Raw genomic sequence first — 21,207 nt, forward strand, 5'->3', positions numbered from 1 at the left:
GTAATGTTAGTGGTAGGCTTTCATTTCTTGTGATTTGTAGTAGATATTATATAATTGATTTTTTTATTTTTTATAGCTCTTTACACGTTGTCTTACACCACTAGTACCAGAAGATCTTCGAAAAAGGAGGAAAGGAGGAGAGGCTGATAATTTGGATGAATTCCTCAAAGAATTTGAAAATCCAGAGGTTCCTAGAGAGGACCAGCAGCAGCAACATCAGCAGCGTGATGTTATCGGTCTGTTTTATTAGAATAGTTCCCTCATAAAGTTTAAGTGAACATTTGGCTTAAATTTTACCTATATATTGCCAAAGTAAAAGAAATTAGGAACAAAGAAGTGTACTCAAAGTTTGAACAGGGAAATACATGCTTTATATTCTCTGATTGCTTAGAGGTTTAGGAGTTGGCTGAGTGCTAGTCTGCTAAAGGATTGTCCTGCCTTGGACTGGAAGTGGCACCTGTCCTTTTAAAGCTCCCTCCCACTTTTAAATGTCTTGTTATAAATTGAGTAACTTTTGTGGAGGTAAAATTTTATTCTGCCTTCCTTACTAGGGAAAGTACCTATGTTGTGGCATATTACTATTAAATGGTTCTAAAATATTGTTCAGGACTGTATGACCTAAGTCTTCTCTTCATGTGACCAATTGTAGATGAGCCCATTTTGGAAGAGCCCAGCCGCCTACAGGAGTCGATGGAGACCAGCAGAACAAACTTGGATGAGTCCGCCATGCCTCCACCACCACCTCAGGGAGTTAAACGAAAAGCGGGACAAATTGACCCAGAACCCGTGATCCCTGTAAGCACATGTCTCCATCAAAATGTTTGGGATGTTCATACAATATTTTAGATCCCTAGTAGTAGCAAGTGTTATTTAAGGAGACCTTTTGAAGTATCTTGGTTTGGGCAGAAAATAGCAAGGAATGGATCCAGAGAGAAAAAATGGCAGCCAGGGATCTAAATACTGTGTGCCCTGAGTGGGAATTGTTTTTAGTGTATAAGTTTTTGTTTTTTTCTGACTCCTCTTGGATAGTCTTGCTTCAGAGTGGCCTGAACATCCTTGGCTAATATGGATTCCTTGATACTAGGTTCTAATTTTATTTTATTTCTCAAACATTAGCTCATGGTGAATCAGACAGTTCTAGATAGAATAAGAAAAGCAACATAAGGAACCTGTTAAATACATTTTGAGTAAAATAGAACAAGCTTCTTGCTAATAAATAACTGTTAGCAAGATGGAACATTTTCCCTCCATTTTTATTGAGATAAAATTGACATATAAATTGTATTAGTTTGGGGTGTACAGTATAATGACTTGATACATGTATATATTGTGAAATGATTACTATGATAAGTTTAGTTACTATCCATCACTTTATACAGAATTAGATTTTTTTTCTTGTCACACAAGATCTACTCTGAGCAATTTTCAAGTATGTAGTTATAGTTGGTTGAACCTCCTTATCCATGGATGTATACTGAGGGCTGTCTGGAATAAGTGTTTTATGTAAGATACTTGAGCATCCATGAATTTTTCTATTTAGAAGAGGGATCCTGGAACTAATCCCTTGCAGATACGCAGGGACAGTTGTATTGTTCATTGTAATCATCGTATTGTGTATTAGATCCCCCAAACTTACTTATAACTGGAAGTGTATACTCGGACCAACATCTGCTACATCTAATTTCCTCTACCTTCTAGCCTTCATGACCACCATTTTACTCTTTGCTTCTGTGAATGTCAGCTTTTTAAGATGGCATATGTAAGTGATACAGCTGTCATATAGGACTCATCTTTCATTTCACTTAGCATAATGCTCTCCAGGTCCATCTGTGTTGTCACAAAAGGCATAATTTCTTGTGGTGAATAATATATCTGTGTCTGTGTGTATCATATTCTCTTCATCCATTTATGTGTTGATGGACCCTTAGGTTGTTTTCATAGCTTAGCTGTGAGCATGGAAGCATCTTTTCCACATAGTAATTTCATTTCCTTTGGATAAGTACCTGGAGGTGAAATTTCTAGTTTTAATTTAAGTTTTAATTTTTTGAGGAACTTCCACAGTTTCCATAATGGCTGAGCCAGTTTACATTTGCAGCAGCAGTGCGTGAAGGTTCCCTTTTCTCCTCATCCTTGCCAACACTTGCTGCTGTCTCTCGTCTTTTTTGGTGTTCTGACAGGTTAGTCATTCAGACAGGTGTCAGGTGATAGATACTCTTAGGGTTTTTACCTTAGGCTCTTGGTTCAGCCTCCATGAAGACACTGGCAAAAGAATATTCCTTGCGAATTTTAAGAACTAGTTCTCGGCTGGGTGCATTTTTCTCTTTGAGTTCAGGAAGGGGAGCAGGTAATAGGTGGGTTGCTTTAGTACCACTCTCTGGATAATTGTTCCCTTGTCAGTATTTTAATGTTCTCGTTTGTTTGTATTAAGTCAGAGAAGAAAATACAAGAAATGGATCCAGAAAAATAGTCTCCTCATTTGTATTATTTGCTTCAGGAGGAGCCCAAAGGCCTATTTAGCACTCAAGCTGAGTTGCAATGGCCTTAAGGCAGTCTTACACAGTAATGGTTGCCTGTGCCAGGCTAATTAATGGTAGAGTCTTTTTGCATTGCCCTGGAGTCAGTGGATTCTGTTTATTCCTAAAATGTTAATACAGAAAGTTTTGAGGATTTTTTGTTAAGTGCTTGCAAATAGTTAAGTATAAAAACAAAGCGCCTTTGCTCTAGGATAATAAGACAGTGAATGGATTTTCTTTTGTAAACTAATGTTGAGACTTGTAATCAGTTTTTGATTATGAGGGAAGTGTGGAGGTGTGACCCCAGTATTTCTTTTCATTTTGAGAACTGCAGCAACTACAACTTAAAAGAAGCTACCTTTAAAATGTGCATCGTTAAATTGCCTTGTTTTTATTGCTTTAAGCCTCAGCAGGCAGAGCAGATGGAAATACCTCCTGTAGAGCTGCCCCCAGAAGAACCTCCAAATATCTGTCAGTTAATTCCGGAGTTAGAACTTTTACCAGAAAAAGAAAAAGAGAAGGAGAAGGAGAAAGAAGATGATGAGGAGGAGGAGGTAAGGAAATGTAAAAAGATCTGATGAGTACAATCCCATCCAGATTTAGTGAAAATCTTCCACCAGCTTGTTGTTGTTTTTCATATTGGAGCTGAGTTAATTATCAGAGTGATGAAAAATGTTTGAATAAAAGCAAAACTTAGCAAAATTCTTAGTGAGTAGTCTATACCAGGGGTCCCCAACCATTGGTCCAAGGCCTGTTGGGAACTAGGTAGGCCTCACAGCAGGGGGTGAGCGGCAGGTGAAGGAGTGAAGTTTCATCCGATTTATAGCCACGCCCCATCCTCACACCACCTGAGCCCTGCCTCGTGTCAGATCAGCAGTGGCATTAGATTCTCATTGGAGTGCAAACCACTGTGAAATGCGCATGCAAGAGATTCCTTATGATTATCTGATGCCAGTAGAGCCAAGGTGGTGATGCTAGTGCTGTGGAGCGCCTGCCACTGTCTCCCATCACCCCCAGATGGCAGCATCTAGTTGGAGGCAAACAAACTCAGGGCTCTTTACATTATGGTAAGTTTTATAATTATTTCATTATATATCACAACGTAGTAATAGAAATAAAGCACACGATATATGTAATGCTCTTGATTCATCCCCAAATCATCACACCCTACCCGATCCATGGAAAAATTGTCTTCTACAAAAACCGGTCCCTGGTGCCAAAAAGGTTGCGGACCACTGCTCTAGACCATCAAGACCCTCAAGTTTTATGCTGTGTTAAATAACTCACTCGGTCCCTTGTGGGTTTTGGAGGACAAGAGGTTTGCCCTTTCGCTGATTTCTTGACTTCTAAATTGTAAGCTGCTCTGAGATGTTCTCTTGTGGTTGAGGGTCAGTTCTTACTGCTACTAACATCTGCCTCTCATATAACCCCTCTATTTGTGAGGGGTTTGTGTTTTCGTTAGAGTGGAGTGGGCTGTGACTTGGCTGATCTGATTTTTATTTTTTAAAAAAGTAGAGGTAGTTTGGGAATGGATTTCCTTTTCCTCATGCACACTTTGGCTGTTCAGGGTCTTTTGTCTTCCCAACCCTCCACCCCCTGCTTTTGTTCGATCTTTAAGATTGTTATTGAAGACTTAGATATTTTTCTCTTTGATGTCCTGTCAAATATTTTATTTAAACCTTTATGTTTAAACTTTCTTCCAAGACTAATTCTCATTACCATCTGTTCATATTTGTAATTTATGCCAGCATAGGTTTCATAACCACTTAGGGCTTGATTATGAGCCTTACATTGTTTTAAAGTAAGAATTTAGCCCCAGAATTCTTCAACCAGTGTTCTAGAGAATCTCAGACTATGTTCAATTAGTATTAAAAATTATACTTTCTGATGTTTTTGAAATTGTTAACTCCTAGTCCTTTGGATATTATGTATAGTTCCAATATAGTTTGGGAGTATCTCAGCTCTTGCCCAGTGCCAATCTCAGTCTTGTAGGTGGCAGGTGACTGGGAACCAGGCTATTACAGTTAAATATAAATTATAGCCCCTTTCTTTTGAAACACTTGATACAAGTTTCTTAGCAGCGGCCAATAACCCATTGCTTGCCAGCATTAGTCCATGGACCACACTGTATAGATCCCATGCTTCTAGATCAGTACAGAATCATATAGTCAGCTAAATGCACAGAGGACATTCTTCTGTAATTTAAAAACAGATTGAACTAAATGCTAAGTGTTTTTTCCACTAACCAAAATGCACAATTTAGAGTTTTTAGGAGATAACAGATTCTGCTTCATTTTGTAGTAGTTTTGTCAGTTTTTGTGTGGGGTCATTTTCACTTAGGATGAAGATGCTTCAGGGGGTGATCAGGATCAAGAGGAAAGAAGGTGGAACAAAAGGACCCAGCAGATGCTTCATGGTCTTCAGGTATGCCAGTGAAGGCTTAGAGAAAAATTTCATCAAAGGCTTTTGGCATTGTTTCCTTAAAAGGAAAAGTTACATGCTGTATAACCAGCAAGTCTGCCTTTTCTGAAACTTCTTCCAAAACCACATACCTTAAACTACTTTAATACATAAGCTGTTAGGCTAAAATCAAGCCTGGAAAGCATCCAGGTGAATACTTTCCCTTTGTTACTCTGCAAAGCAGAGCTTCTTGGTGTGTGTATACATCTTATTTTGGGTTGAGCAGATTTAATGTGTTGAATCATTAAATTTGTCAAATCATTGTACAGGGTTAGAGTGTCACTTATCCTTGGGCATTCATGTATCAGATACAGAGGAGATTGCTTTATGAAATACCAGGCAAGATGCTCAGGGTCTCCTAAAATAGATTCAAAGGATAGTTGAAAGTTTGGGAAACTGTAAGTGCTACATTTTACTATTTTATCAGTTCAATTAAATCTACAAAGAAATGAGTCTGTGTTAACATTGTCCCTTTGTTTTTTTTTAAATATGAGAAACATTCACATAATATACAAAAATAGTATGCATCTAAAATTACTGCTTTGGTCTGCTGATTACCTTCATTTAATCCTTCCTCTTTGGTTTTATTTCAGCGAGCTCTCGCTAAAACTGGAGCTGAATCTATCAGTTTGCTTGAGTTGTGCCGAAACACGAACAGAAAGCAAGCTGCAGCAAAGTTCTACAGCTTCTTGGTTCTTAAAAAGCAGCAAGCTATTGAGCTGACACAGGAAGAGCCGTACAGTGATATCATTGCAACACCGGGACCAAGGTTCCACATTATTTGAGCAGCTAGAAGCATTAGAGCTAGTGTTCATTTCACTAGTGTGTACAAATTGCCCCCGTGTGTAGGGCACACAAAACCCTTCGAGAAAATTTAGATTTTTGTCTGTACAAAGTCTCTGCCTTTTTTCATTTTTTTCCAGTATTTTAAATTTACCCATCTCCTCTTTAAGCAGAACTGCTTGTATGGTGTTTGTGTTCTGGTGGAGAAAGCAAGCACCCCAAGATCAGTCCAGAACAGATGTGTGCAATATTGGCGCATATAATTGAGTAGCAAATGAAGGTTGGAGTTTTTCTTAGTTCTCCATTACTGCATTCTAAAGGAGAACGTTTCAGGAAAAAACACCTGACAGTTAAGAACAGTAGTGTGAATCTTTGACAGAAATTGTCTTTTCCCATCAGCAACACCCGGCAGTCTTAGAAGGGACCATTGGCCTTCCGGGATGGTGCCCCAAACAGACTGTCTTCTCGGGATAAGTTTTAAAGTATAATTTCACAAGTCACCATTGGGGGTGGGGGTTGGTATGTGAAATTGTACTGTAACTATAAAAAGGTAGGACTTGGTTTAAAGTGCCCTATTTTGTAAATCATTCCATTTGAAACTTTTTAATGAATCTTACTATGCTGAAATCTGTTGTTTTAGTGAGACTCTAAAATGAGCAGAAATAGACTTTTTAGAGTAGAATGAAGATAAAAAGCATCTATAATTTTCCAGGAGCTATAAATCAAGGTTTTAAAAAGATGTTTGGACACATTTGAGTATTCAGATCATGAAAATAGAAATTGCTGTGCTAACTGAAAGGACAGACTGATGGGAATTTGTACAACTGGTAGACTTAACCTTTAAGCAGACAGTGCTGTAAAAACTAATGGCTTCTTTGATATTTATTGTAAGTTTTAGTACTGATCTTTTTTTCCAAAGCTTGCACACTCCTTTGGAACTGTAATAGCTTTGCAACAGAAATCCAATAGTTTCCTATAAATTAAGTGAAAAACATCCAAATAAAGGCTTTAAATATTAACAGACCAGGTAGCACCAGAAATTATGTGACTGTTATGATTATCAAAACGTGTCTTAACTTTTTAGGGCAAAATTACACACTAAAAGTTCTAGCTTAAGTGTTGGCACTTGTGTGGAAAAAAAAAATCAGACTTCAGTGTATACCCAATAATTTTAAATTATGTGAGATGTTTTAAATTTGTGAACTCGTAATTCCTGTTTTGATGATTCAGTTTCTTGAGAATGGTAATTGTATAAATTGCTATTGCCGCTTTATTTCAGTATCATGTGCCTGTAAACCATGGATTTTTTCTCCCTTTGTATAAAGACATTGTAGATAATTGAATGTTTGATTATAGAAAGGTCATTAGTTTCTCGTTACACATTTTGTTAGTCTGGTTTTTGTTGCTTATCGGGTTTAATATTGTTCTTGAAAATAGTTGATGCTATGTTATGTATAACTTTTCTAATAAAAGTTGTGTTATAAGCTGTAAATTTTGGACTATTGTTATTCAGTTGGTGGCATTCCCCAAGAATATTGCTTCCTTTTTTGCCTTAACTAGACTAATTATCCACACAAATAGTGAATTTTTCAAGAGCTATTTAGAGTACAAAATAATAAATCTTTACAAGGTGTATTGGTGTATTAGAATGTATTAAGATTAAAATGAAGCCAATAAATGGCTGATGCTGAGGAATCTTTTGGGGCATAGTTATAGTCTTGTAATTGCTAAGTACATAGAAATTATGACATGGTGGGTGGGGGGTGTGTCCTTTGGGGTCTAAACAAATGTAGCTAACTAACAATGTTCTGGAGATTTGCTGGATCCATCTAAGAAATCTACTTTAGCCAGGGTGTTCAGTAGGTAACTTGCAACGTACCCATCTTTGCATTCAAGCATTTGACTTGTCCCACCACCAGCTGTGAACTTTTAAGACACTTAAGACTTCACGCACTCAGCAAACAAAGAAAAGCTTCTATTTGAAAGCTGATGCTTGGTAGAGATGCAGAGGTACAGAGCACCTGTGCACACAGCAGGGGAAGAAGACGGGTGGAGCAAATGGAGAGAGCACTGACATACATACAGCACCACGTGTAAGATAGCTGGTGGGAAGCTGCCACATAACAGGGAGCTCAGCTCAGTGCTCTGTGATGACCTAGAAGGGCGGGACGGAGGCTCAGGAGGGAAGGGATGTACATATGCATACAGGTAACCCATGTCGCTGTACGGCAGAAATCGTCACAACACTGTAAAGTAGTTATATTCGAAAAAAATTTTTAATAAATACACAGAGGGGAGAAAAAAAGCTGATGCTTAGGGTTCAGGCTTCTAATTTAGCACTCCTGTAGGGGTGACTGGGATCCTCTTCAGAGACTAGGAAAACCAACAGACACATCTAGCTTGCTTCAAGTGACCACTATATCTGAGACGAGATCATACACGTGTCTGATGCCCGAGCTTTTATGGCTGCTGCCTGAGGGAAGGACCCTTGATCAGCTAATTCTGATAACCAACAGGATTCACAAGCTGACATTCAAACCACAGGACTGTAGCAAGCAGCAAAGGAATTAACCGACTCAGGAGTGCATGTGCACACAGAGCCAGGCCCAAATCAGAGGGAGCAGACAAAATGCCCACCTGGAAGGTGCCTAGATACACATTTTACCAGCCAGTTAACTTACAACCAAGGAGCCAAGAATATACAATTGGGAAATGACGGTCTCTTCAAAAATGGTATTGGGAAAACAACCACCACGTACAAAAGAATGAGGCTGGAAATTACAGAATTTACTATAAATCAAGTAAAGTTTGAAAGATGTAAAGCCATAAAATTCCTGTAAGAAAACGTGATAAGTTCCTTGAAATCAGTCTCAACTAAGATTTTTTTGGATCTGACCGTAGAAAGCAACAAGACTACCAAGTAGGACTATATCAAACCAAAAAGCGTTTGCACAGCAAAGGAAACTGCCAGAAAACTGAAAACAAAATTGGAGAAAACATTTACATTATATATCTGATAAGAGATTAATAGGTAAAACTTGAAGAAATCATACAACTCAATAGCAAAACAATCATTTTAAAATGGGGAGAGTGTCAAACATTTTTCCAAAAAGTATAGCCAACAAGTACATGAAAAAAATATTTCTAATAATCAGGGAAATGGAAATCAAAACCACAGTGAGATAGCATGTCACACCTGTCAGAATGGCTATTATCAGAAAGACAAGAAATTAAAGTGTTGGTGAAGATGTGGAGAAAAGGGAATACTTGGTATGCTGTTAGACTGAATAGGTGCAGCCACTATGGAAAACAGTATGGAGGGTCCTTTAAAAATTAAAAATAGAGTTGACGTATGATCTAGCATATCTGCTTCTGGGTATTTATAGGAAGAAATAAAAAACACTAACTGAAGAAGACACAAATTTATTGCATCATTATTTATAATAGCCAACATATAGAAGCAACTTAAGTGTCTATGATGGATGAATAGATAAAAACTGTGTGTCTTGAATACACACACACACACACACACAATGGAATATTCTTCAGCCATAGAAAATGACATGAAACCTCACCATTTGCAAAAATGGATAGAACTGCAGAACAGTATGCTAAATGACATGTCGGAGAAAACCAAAGACCATGTGATATCACTTATATGTGGAATCTAAAACAACAAAAACTCCCAAATTCACAGATGCAGGGAGCAGATTAGTGGTTGCCAAAGGTACGTGGGGAAGGAGGGATTGGTGAAATGGGGGAAGGAGGTCAAAATGTATAAACTTCAACTTATAAAATAAGTCATAGGGATGTCATATATAGCATAACTGTGACTCCAGTTGTTAGTACTGTTCTGCATAAGTGAAAGTTGCTAACAGTATATCTTAAAAGTTCTCACAAGAAAAAATTTGTAATTACATATGGTGATGGATGTTCACCTGTGATCATTTTGCAATATATACAAAGATCATTATGTTGTGCACTTGAAAACTAATGATATATTCACCTCAAGAAGGCAAAGTGGTCGTCTGAGGAGGCCTTACGAATAGCTGAGAAGAGAGAAACAAAGGGCAAAGGAGAAAGGCAAAGATAAACCCAAGTAAATGCAGAATTCTGAAGAAAAGCAAGGAGAGAGAAAGTCTTCTGAGTGAACAATGCAAAGAAATAGAGGGAAACAACAGAATGAGAAAAGACTAGAGATCTCTTCAAGAAAACGGGAGATACCAAGGAATGTTTCATGCAAAGATGGGCACCATCAAGGACAGAAACAGCAAGGACCTAACAGAAGCAGAAGCAATTAAGAAAAGGTGGCAAGAATACACAGAACTATACAGGAAAGGTCTTAATGAACCAGATGACCATCATCACTCTAGATGTGGTCACTCACCTAGAGCCAAACATCAGGGAGTGTGAAGTCAAGTGGGCCTTAGGAAGTATTACTATGAACAAAGCTAGTGGAGGTGATGGAATTCATGTGGAGCTATTTCAAATCCTAAAAGATGGTGCTGTTAAAGTGTTGCACTCACTATGCCAGCAAATTTGGAAAACTCAGCAGTGCCCACAGGACTGGAAAAGGTCAGTCTTCATTCCAATACAAAAGAAAGGCAAGCCAAAGAATGTTCCAATGACCGTACAACTGCACTCATTTCACATACTAGCAAGGTAATGCTCAAAATCCTTCAAGCTAGGCTTCAACTGTATGTGAACTAAGAACTTCCAGATGTACAAGCTGGATTCAAAAAAAGCAGAGGAACCAGAGATCAAACTGCAAATATCCGTTAGATCATAGAAAAAGCAAGGGATTTTTTTTTTTTAATCAATTTCTTCTTCACTGACTATGACTATGTGGATCACAACAAACTGGAAAATTCTTAAAGAGATGGGAATACTAGACCACCTGACCTGTCTCCTGAGAAACCTGTATGCAGGCCAAGAAGCAACAGTTAAAAACAGACATGGAAAAATGGACTGGCTCAAAATTGGGAAAGGAGTACATCAAGGCTGCATACTGTCACCCTGCTTATTTAACTTATATTCAGAGTACATCATGTGAAATGCTGGACTGGATGAAGCATTAGTTGGAATCAAGATTGCTGGGAGGAATATCAACAACCTCAGACATGCAGATGATACCACCTTAATGGCAGAAAGTGAAGAGGAACCAAAGAGCCTCTTGATGAGAAGTGAAAGAGAAGAGTGAAAAAGCTGGCTTAAATCTCAACATTCAAAAAATGAAGATCATGGCATCCAGTCCCATCACTTCATGGCAAACAGATGGAAAAAAAGTAAAAATGGTGACATTTTATTTTCTTGGGCTCCAGAATCACTGCAGATGGCGACCAGCCACAAAATTAAAAGACGTTTGCTTCTTGGAAGGAAAGCTATGACAATCCTAGACAGTGTATTAAAAAGAAGAGATACCACTTTGCCAACAAAGGTCCATATAGTCAAAGCTATGGTTTTTCCAGTAGTCATGTATGGATATGAGAATGGGACTATAAAGAAGGCTGAGAGCCAAAGAATTGAGGCTTCCGAACTGTGGAGCTGGAGAAGACTCTTGAGAGTCCCTTGGACAGCAAGAAGATCAAACCAGTTAATCCTAAAGGAAATAACCCTGAATATTCATTGGAAGGACTGAAGCTGAAGCTCCAATACTTTGGCAAAGAGCCGACTCACTGGAAAAGACCCTGATGCTGGGAAAGATTGAGGGCAAGATGAAAAGGGGGTGACAGAGAATCAGATGGCTGGATGGCATCACCAACTCAATGGCCATGAGTTTGAGCAAACTCCAGGAGATGGTGAAGGACAGGGCAGCCTGGGGTGCTGCAGTCCATGGGGTTGCAGAGATAACAACACCTCAATTTAAAACAAATAATAGCTGAGAACTTTCCAAGTCTGGGTAGAGAATTATATATCCAAGTATACAAAGCTAATATAACCCTATTAACTCAGTGCAAATAAAACCATATCTAAGACACATTATAATGACCCTGTCAAAAATCAAAAATAAAGAGATAATCCTAACAGCAGCCAAGGGAAAAAGATAATAACCTATAAAGAAATTTCCATCAGGCTCTAAGCAGATTTCTCAACTAAAAGTCTAGGTCAGGAGAGATACAATGACATATTCAAAGTTGAAAGAAAAATAATTGCCAGCCCAAAATTTTCTAGAGCAGAAAAAAAATCTGGCGGAGCTCATCAGCCCTGGATCTGCTTTGCAAGAAATGCTAAAAGTAGTTTTTCCAGCTGAAATGAAATAATGTCAATCAGTAACATGAAAATGTACAAAAGTATACAGCATATGGGTAAAAGTAAACATTCAAACTTAGAAAACTAATTCTGTAGTACGACGATGTGTTAGACACTTAACTACAGTATAAATATCAAAAGAGTATTAAAAATAATTATAGCTATTATAATTTGTTAATGAACACACTATATAAAAAGTAAATAATGCATCAAAAATTTGAAGGCAGAAGATCAAAAAGGTGAAGCTCTTGTAGACAATTAAAGTTTCTATCATCTTAAAATAGACTGTTTTATTTATCAGATGTCTTATGTAACCATCTTAGTAACCACAAGGCAACAGCCTATAGTAAAAGCGTAAAAGATAAAGAAAGGGGAAACAGAATATATGATCATAAAAAATCACCAATTTACAAAAGTAGCCAGAAATGAGGTAAAAACAAACAATGGAGACGTAAAACAAACTGATAATTATTAATAAAACTGCATTAGTTAAGTCCTTACATATCAATAATAACTCTAGATATGTGTGAGTTGAATTCACCAATGAAAACACCCAGAATGGCTGAAGGGATTAAAATCTAGACCCAAATATATACTAGCTACAACAGACTCACTTCAGAGTGAAGGGATGGGAAAAGATATTCCTTACAAGTAGAAACAAAAAGCATGTGGAGGCAACTAATCTTGTACCAAACACAACAGACTTTAAGCCAAAAACACTAATAAGAGACAAAGAAGGTCAATGCATAATGATAAAGGGGCTCAATTCACCAAGATATAGCAGTTATAAATATTCACATAGCCTACATCAAGGCACCCAAATATACACATTATGTGTCCTCAGTTGCTTCAGTCGTGTCCAACTCTGTGCAACGCCATGGAGTGTAGCCCTCTAGGCTGCTCCATGAGGATTCTCCAGGCAAGAATACTGGAGTGGATTGCCATGCCCTCCTCCAGGGAAACTTCCCAACCCAGGGATCGAACCCAAGTCTCTTATGTCCTTTGCATTAGCAGGTGGGCTCCTTACCACTAGCACCACCTGGGAAGCCCTTGCTTTACAGCAAATAATAAATATCTCTGCAGGGAGAAAGAGGCAGTAATAATAGTAGGGAGTTTAGTACCCCACATTCAACACTGGATAGATCACCTAGACCAAAATTCAAAAATGAAATGTTGGACTTAGTGATACATTAGACAAGATGGATTTAGACATTTAGAGAACATTCCATCCAAAACCAGCAGAATACACATTCTTCTCAAGTACACATGGAACATTATTCAAGAATAGCTATATATTAGACCATCAAACAAGTCACCAAATTAAAGAAAACAAATAATATCAAACATCTTTTCTGACAACAATGGTATGAAATTAGAAATCTACTGCAAGAGGAAAACTAGAATATTCACAAATATGTGGAGATAAAACAAAATACCCTTGAGCAACGAATGGGTTGAAGAAGAAATTGAAAAAGAAATAAAAAATAAATTCGAACAAATAAAAATTGGAAATAGATAAAACCAAAACTTACGGGATGCAACAGAAGCAGTTGTAAAAGGGAAGGTTATAGCAGTAAATAAAAGTACCTATAAAAGAAAAAGATTTCAAATAGCCAACCTAACTTTACATCTTAATAAACTATAAAAAAGAAAAAATGAAGTCTCAGGTTAATAAAATGAAGGAAATAATAAATTCAAGTGGAAATCAATGAAATAGAGACTAAAAAAATATTAGGGAAAAAAATGAAACTAAGAGCTTTCTTTTGAAAAGATAAACAAAATAGACAAATGTCTAGGTAGACTACTAATAAAGAAGAGAGGACTCAAAATTAGAAATGAAACGGGAGACAAATTTATAATAGAAATACAAAGTATTATATGGGAATATTATAAACAATACATGGCAACTTAGAGTAGTGGATAAATTTCTAGAAGACTGAATTAGGAATAGAAAATCTGAATAGAAAAATCACAGGTGGTGAGATTGAATCAGTAATCAAAAACAATCCACTATTAAAAGAAAAAAAAAAAAAAGCCCAGGAGGAAATGGATTCACCGGTGAATTCCATCAATTGTTTGAAGAATTAACACCAAACTTTCTCATCCTTTCCAAAACACAGAAGAGAAGGAATACATGCAAACTCATCTTATCAGGCCAGCATTACCCTGATACCAAAAACAAACAAGGGCACTACAAGAAAAGAAAACTATAGGCCAATAACCCTGTGGAATATAAAGGCAAAAATAGCAAAATATTAGCAAACTGATTATAACAGTATATTAAGAGGATCATACACCACAACCAAGTCAGATTTTTTTCCAGGGATGTAAGGATGGATCCATATCTGCCGATCAGTCAATGTGATACACTTCAGTAACAAAAAGGTAAAAATCCACAGAGGTACAGAAAGCATTTGACAAAATTCAACATCTTTCATTATCAAAACTCGCAACAAAATGGCTATAGAGGCAATGTACCTCAACATAGTAAAAGCCATATAGGACAGGCCCACAGCTAGCATCATACTAAATGGTGAAAGGCTGAAAGCTTTTTCTCTAAGATGAAAAACAAGGCAAGAACCCCCACTCTTTGAACTTTTTATTAAAAACAGTACTGGAAGTCCTAGTCAGAGCAATTAGGCAAAATAAATAAATAAAAGGCATCCAAATCAGAAAATTAAAACTAAAGCTGTATCTACTTACACATGATAGTATATATCAGTTCAGTTCAGTTCAGTGGCTCAGTTGTGTCCGACTCTTTGCGACCCCATGAGTCGCAGCACTCCAGGCCTCCCTGTCCATCACCAACTCCCGGAGTTCACTCAGACTCATATGCATCGAGTCAGTGATGTCACCCAGCCATCTCATCCTCTGTCGTCCCCTCTCCTCCTGCCCCCAATCCCTCCCAGCATCAGGGTATTTTCCAATGAGTCAACTCTTTGCATGAGGTGGCCAAAGTATTGGAGTTTCAGCCTCAGCATCAGTCCTTCCAATGAACACCCAGGACTGGTCTCCTTTAGGATGGACTGGTTGGATCTTCTTGCAGTCCAAGGGACTCGCAAGAGTCTTCTCCAGCACCACAGTTCAAAAGCATCAATTCTTCAGCACTCAGCTTTCTTCACAGTCCAACTCTCACATCCATACATGACCACTGGTAAAACCATAGCCTTGAATAGATGGACCTTTGTTGGCAAAGTAATGTCTCTGATTTTGAATATGCTATCTAGGTTGGTGATAACTTTCTTTCCAAGGAGTAAGCGTCTTTTAATTTCATGGCTGCAGTCACCATCTGCAGTAATCTTGGAGCCCCCCAAAATAAAGTCTGACACTGTTTCCACTGTTTCCCCATCTATTCCCATGAAGTGATGGGACCAGATGCCATGATCTTCGTTTTCTGAATGTTGAGTTTTAAGCCAACTTTTTCACTCTCCTCTTTCACTTTCGTCAAGAGGCTTTTTAGTTCCTCTTCACTTTCTGCCATAAGGGTGGTGTCATCTGCATATCTGAGGTTATTGATATTTCTCTCAGCAATCTTGATTCCAGCTTGTGCTTCCTCCAGCCCAGCGTTTCTCATGATGTACTCTGCATATAAGTTAAATAAGCAAAGTATATATAGATAACCCTAAAGACTCTCCCCCTCAAGAAAAATGTTGTAATAAACAGATTTAGTAAAGTTGTAGGATACAAAATCAGTACACAAAAATCAGTTTCATTTCAACACACTAACAATAAATTATTAGAATGAGAAATTAAGAAAATTATCTGATTTACAATTATATCACAAAGGATACAATACCTAGGGATAAATTTCATTAAGGAAGTGAAAGAGTATACATTGAAAACTATACAATATTGAGAAAAACTGAAGACATGAATAGATGGAAAGATACTCTGTGCTTATGTATTAGAAAAATTATTATTATTAAATATCCATACTACCTAATGCAATAAACAGATTCAATGTAATCCCTAACAAAATTCCAACAGAAATAAAATAATCAGAGGAAAATGACAGGGAAAGCCTAGAGATCTCTTCAAGAAAATTAGATATACCAAGGGAACTTTTCATGCAAAGATGGGCACAATAAAGGACAGAATGGCATGGACCTAACAGAAGCAGAAGATATTAAGAAGAGGTGACAAGAATACACAGAAGAACTGTACAAAAAAGATCTTGATGAGCCAGATCATCATGATGGAGTGATCACTCACCTAGTGCCAGACATCCTGGAATGTGAAGTCAAGTGGGCCTAAGGAAGCATCACTATGAACAAAGCTAGTGGAGGTGATGGAATTCCAGTTGAGTTATTTCAAATCCTAAAAAATGATGCTGTGAAAGTGCTACACTTAATATGCCAGCAAATTTGGAAAACTCAGCAGTGGCCACAGGACTGGAAAAGGTCAGTTTTCATTCCAATCCCAAAGAAAGGCAATGCCAAAGAACACTCAAACTACCGCACAATTGCACTCATCTCACACGCTAGCAAAGTAATGTTCAAAATTTTCCAAGAAAGGCTTCAACAGTATGTGAACCATGAACTTCCAGGTGTTCAAGCTGGTTTTAGAAAAGGGAGGAACCAGAAATCAAATTGCCAACATCTGTTGGATCATCAAAAAAGCAAGCGAGTTTCAGAAAAACATCTATTTCTGCTTTATTGACTACACCAAAGCCTTTGACTGTGTGGATCACAACAAACTGTGGAAAATTCTTCAAGAAATGGTAATACTAGATCACCTGACCTGCCTCTTGAGAAATCTGTATGCAGGTCAAGAAGCAAAAGTTAGAACTGGACATGGAACAACAGACTGGTTCCAAATAGGAAAAGGAGTACATCAAGGCTGTATATTGTCACCCTGATTATTTAACTTATAATGAGAGATGCTGGAGAAATGCTGGACTGGATGAAGCACAAGCTGGAATCAAGACTACTGGGAGAAATATCAATAACCTCAGATATGCAGATGATACCACCCTTATGGCAGAAAGCGAAGAAGAACTAAAGAGCCTCTTGATGAAAGTGAAAGAGGAGAGTGAAAAAGTTGGCTTAAAACTCAACATTCAGAAGACTAAGATCATGGCATCCAGTCCCATCACTTCATGGCAAACAGATGGAGAAAAAGTAAAAATGGTGACAGATTTTATTTTCTTGAGCTCCAAAATCACTGCGGATGGTGACAGCAGCCGTGAAATTAAAAGACGCTTGCTCCTTGGAAGGAAAGCTATGACAATCCTAGACAGTGTATTAAAAAGAAGAGACACCACTTTGCTGACAAAGGTCCACATAGTCAAAGCTATGGTTTTTCCAATAGTCATGTACGGATATGAGAGTGGAACCATAAAGAAGGCTGAGCGCCAAAGAATTGAGGCTTCTTAACTGTGGTGCTGGAGAAGACTTTTGAGAGTCCCTTAGACGTCAAGGAGATTCAACCAGTCCATCCTAAAGGAAATAACCCTGAATATTCATTGGAAGGACTGAAGCTGAAGCTCCAACACTCTAGCAAAGAGCCAACTCATTAGAAAAGACCTTGATGCTGGGAAAGATTGAAGGCAGGAGGAGAAGAGGGCAACAGATGATGAGATGGTCGGATGGCATCACCGAATCAATGGACATGAGTTTGAGCAAACTCCAGGAGCTGGTGAAGGACAGGGGAGCCTGGCGTGCTGCACTTCCTGGGGCACAAAGAGTTGGACATAACTAAGTGACTGAACCGAAATGAACTGAAAATTTTGTATGGAATGACAAATGGCAGAGTAGAAGGATATGCGCTCATCTTCTGTGAACTCCAAAATTACAACTCACTGCTGAACAACCATCGACAGAAGAATGTTGGATCCCACCAAAAAAAGATAGCCCACATTCAGGGGCAAAGGAGAAGCCCCAGCAAGATGGTAGGAGGGGAGAAATCACATTTAGAATCAAATCCCATACACACCAAAGACGCTTGGAGGGCTCAAACAAAACCTTGTGGACACCAGGAGACCCCACAAAAACTGAGCCAGACGTCCCTTTGAGTATTTGAATGTCTCCTGTAGAGGTACGCGTCAGCAGTGGCCTGCCGTAAGGGCAGGGGCTCTGGATGCAGCAGTCCTGAGTGTGGCATAAGTCCTCTTGGAGGAGGTCGCCATTAACCCTACCACAGAGCCACCAAGCAGATGACCCATAAACTGAAGAACAGTTATACCAAATAAATTCTCATACTGTTAAGAAAGTTCTAGGACCCACAACAGATTTCCCAACTTGAGGATCTGGCAAAGGGACTGAGAACCCCCAGGGAAATTGACTTTGAAGACCCCGAATAGCTAAAGAAATTTTGAGGAACAGCAAAGCTGGAGGACTCATACTTCCTGATTTCAAATTATATTTCAGAGCTATAGTAATTAAAACAATACAGTATTGGCAATAAAAACAAACAGATCAAAGAACTAGAATACAGAGCTCACAGATAAATTCACTCATATGTAAATCATTTTATTTACAACAAAGGCACCAAATAAATAACATTGGGATATCTGGGTTGTTGTTGTTTTAGTTTCTAAGTCATGTCCAACTCTTTGCAATCCCATAGACTGCAATCCACCAGGGTCCTCTGTCCATAAGATTTCCCAAGAAATCTGCAAAAGAATGAAAACGGGCCCCTATCCTATACCACACAGACAAATCAACTCAAAATGGATTAAAGACTTGAACTTAAGACCTCAAACTGTAAAACTCTTAGACAAAAACATAGGGTGTAGAGTCCTTGACATTGGTCTTGGCAATTTTTTGGATTTGACTCCAAAAGCAAAGGCAACAAAAGCAAAAATAAGTAGGATTACAAAGTAAAAAGCTTCTGCACAAAGGAAACCATCAAAAAAATGAAACGGTAACCTACAGAATTGGAGAAAATATTTGTAAATCATCTGTTTGATAAGAAGTTAATATTCAAATTATACAAAGAAGTCATACAACTTCAAAGCAAAAAAGAAAAAATAGAAACCACAATGAAATATCACCTCGCACTAGCTAGAATGGCTATCACCAAAGAATAAGCCAAGATATGGATTGCAGCCATGAAATTGAAAGATCCTTACTCCTTGGAAGGAAAATTATGAGCAACCTAGACAGCGACTCGATGGACATGAGTTTGAGTGAACTCTGGGAGTTGGTGATGGACAGGGAGGCCTGGTGTACTGCAATTCATGGGGTCGCAAAGAGCCGGACATGACTGAGCGGCTGAACTGAACTGAGACAGCATATTAAAAAGCAGAGACATTACTTTGTCAGCAAAGATCCATCTAGTCAAGGCTATGGTTTTTCTAGTAGTCATGTATGGATGTGAGAGTTGGACTATAAAGAAAGCTGAGCACAGAAGAATTGATACTTTGAACTGTGGTGTTGGAGAAGACTCTTTAGAGTCCCTTGGACTGCAAGTAGATCCAACCAGTCCATCCTAAAGCAGATCAGTCCTGGGTGTTCATTGGAAGGACTGATGTTGAAGCTGAAACTCCAATACTTTGGCCACCTGATGCAAAGAGCTGACTCATTTGAAAAGACCCTGATTCTGGGAAAGATTGAGGGCAGGAGGAGAAGGGGATGACAGAGGATGAGATGGCTGGATGGAATCACCTACTCAATGGACATGAGTTTGGCTAGGCTCCAGGAGTTGGTGATGGACAGGGAGGTCTGGTGTGCTGCAGTTCATGGGGTCACAGAGTCAGACATGACTGAGCAACTGAACTGAACTGAACTGATGGAAACCTCTTCAGTGTTTTTCAACAACAACAAAAAAAACGGGGGAAAAAAATGTGAATATACAAAGTAAATACAAATGTATGTAAATATACATCACACACAATGAAATATTATTCAATCATAACGAGGAAATCCTGCTATTTACTACAACATAGATGGACCTTGAGGACATTATACTAAGTGAAGTAAGTCAGAGAAAGACACATACTGTATGATATCACTGACATGTGGAATCTAGGAAAGCTGAACTCATAGAAGCAGAGTAGAATGGTAGGACCACAGGCTGAGAGGTGGGGGAAAAGGGGAGTTGTTGATCAGAGAATAAACCAGTTATGAGATGAGTCTGGGAATCTAATGTATATGATGGTGATTATCATTAATAATATTTTATTATATCCTTGAAAGTTGCTGAGAGTATAGATATTAAATATCCTCCCTACAAAAAAAGAAATGGTAACTACGTGAAGAGAGAGCGGAACTAGTGAATACCATATTGGTAATAATTTTGTAATAGATAGGTGTATTGATCAACATGCTGTGCTTTTTGTACAATGTTAAGTGAAAGTGAAGTGAAGTCGCTCAGTCGTGTCCGACTCTTAGCGACCTCATGGACTCCAGCCTACCAGGCTCCTCCATCCATGGGATTTTCCAGGCAAGAGTATTGGAGTGGGGTGCCATTACCTTCTCCTCTGTACAATGTTATATATCAATATAATCTCAATAAATTTAGAGGAAAAAATGAATGAAATGAAAGAATGATCACTATAGTTAATTGGCAAAACTTTCCCACTTTCTTGAAAGAAATTGCAGATTTTAATACACTTTCTTTTAAGGATCTTTTCCCAAAAATATTAAACCATACAATGCTAAATAATTGAAAAATAATTATAAATTCTTAGAAGTTAGAATAAGTCACCTGTGATCATCCTAACCTAAAAGCAAGTAAACATTCCTATCATTTAGAAAAATGCTGTTAAATTTCTAAGGTGGCATGACCTACTGGTTAGTATAACACAATTCAATAAATACCATTATATATGTCTTCAACCATAACATGTCTCTTGAAACCATGAAAAAAAATGAGAAAACATAACATTAGACTCCCTGGTAGAAAAACTACTGACTTCACAATCAGACACAGTTGAATTTAAAACCCCAGCTCTGTCACTTTACCTTTCTACACAGAAGAACTGTACGAAAAAGATCTCAGTGCCTGTATGAAAAAGATCTCAATGACTGGGATAATCATGACGATGTAATCTCTCACTCAGAGCCAGACGTTCTGAAGTGTGAAGTCAAGTGGACCTTAGGAAGCACTGCTGCCCATAAAGCTAGTGTAGGTGATGAATTCCAGCAGAGCTATTTAAAAATTCCTAAAAGATGATGCTATTAAAGTGCTACACTCAATTGTCAGCAAATTTGAAAAACCCAGCAGAGGACACAAGATTGGAAAAGGTCAATCCTCATCC

At 38.1% G+C, this 21,207-nt stretch overlaps 1 protein-coding gene across 3 annotated transcripts in view; it reads left to right on the forward strand.

The window, feature by feature from the left end:
* RAD21 (RAD21 cohesin complex component) overlaps positions 1-7,248 on the forward strand; it is an 88,232-nt gene extending 80,984 nt beyond the window's left edge. For all 3 annotated transcript variants that reach the window (XM_055546369.1, XM_055546368.1, XM_055546370.1), the window contains 5 exons: positions 77-236; positions 650-795; positions 2,918-3,067; positions 4,854-4,937; positions 5,567-7,248. In XM_055546369.1, coding sequence (XP_055402344.1) covers positions 77-236; positions 650-795; positions 2,918-3,067; positions 4,854-4,937; positions 5,567-5,758 — 732 coding nt within the window. In that variant the 3' untranslated portion in view covers positions 5,759-7,248. The remainder of the gene's footprint in view (positions 1-76; positions 237-649; positions 796-2,917; positions 3,068-4,853; positions 4,938-5,566) is intronic.
* The last annotated feature ends 13,959 nt before the right edge of the window (positions 7,249-21,207 follow it).

This window comes from Bubalus kerabau, chromosome 14 (genome assembly GCF_029407905.1).
Source record: "Bubalus kerabau isolate K-KA32 ecotype Philippines breed swamp buffalo chromosome 14, PCC_UOA_SB_1v2, whole genome shotgun sequence".
Taxonomy (NCBI): domain Eukaryota; kingdom Metazoa; phylum Chordata; class Mammalia; order Artiodactyla; family Bovidae; genus Bubalus; species Bubalus kerabau.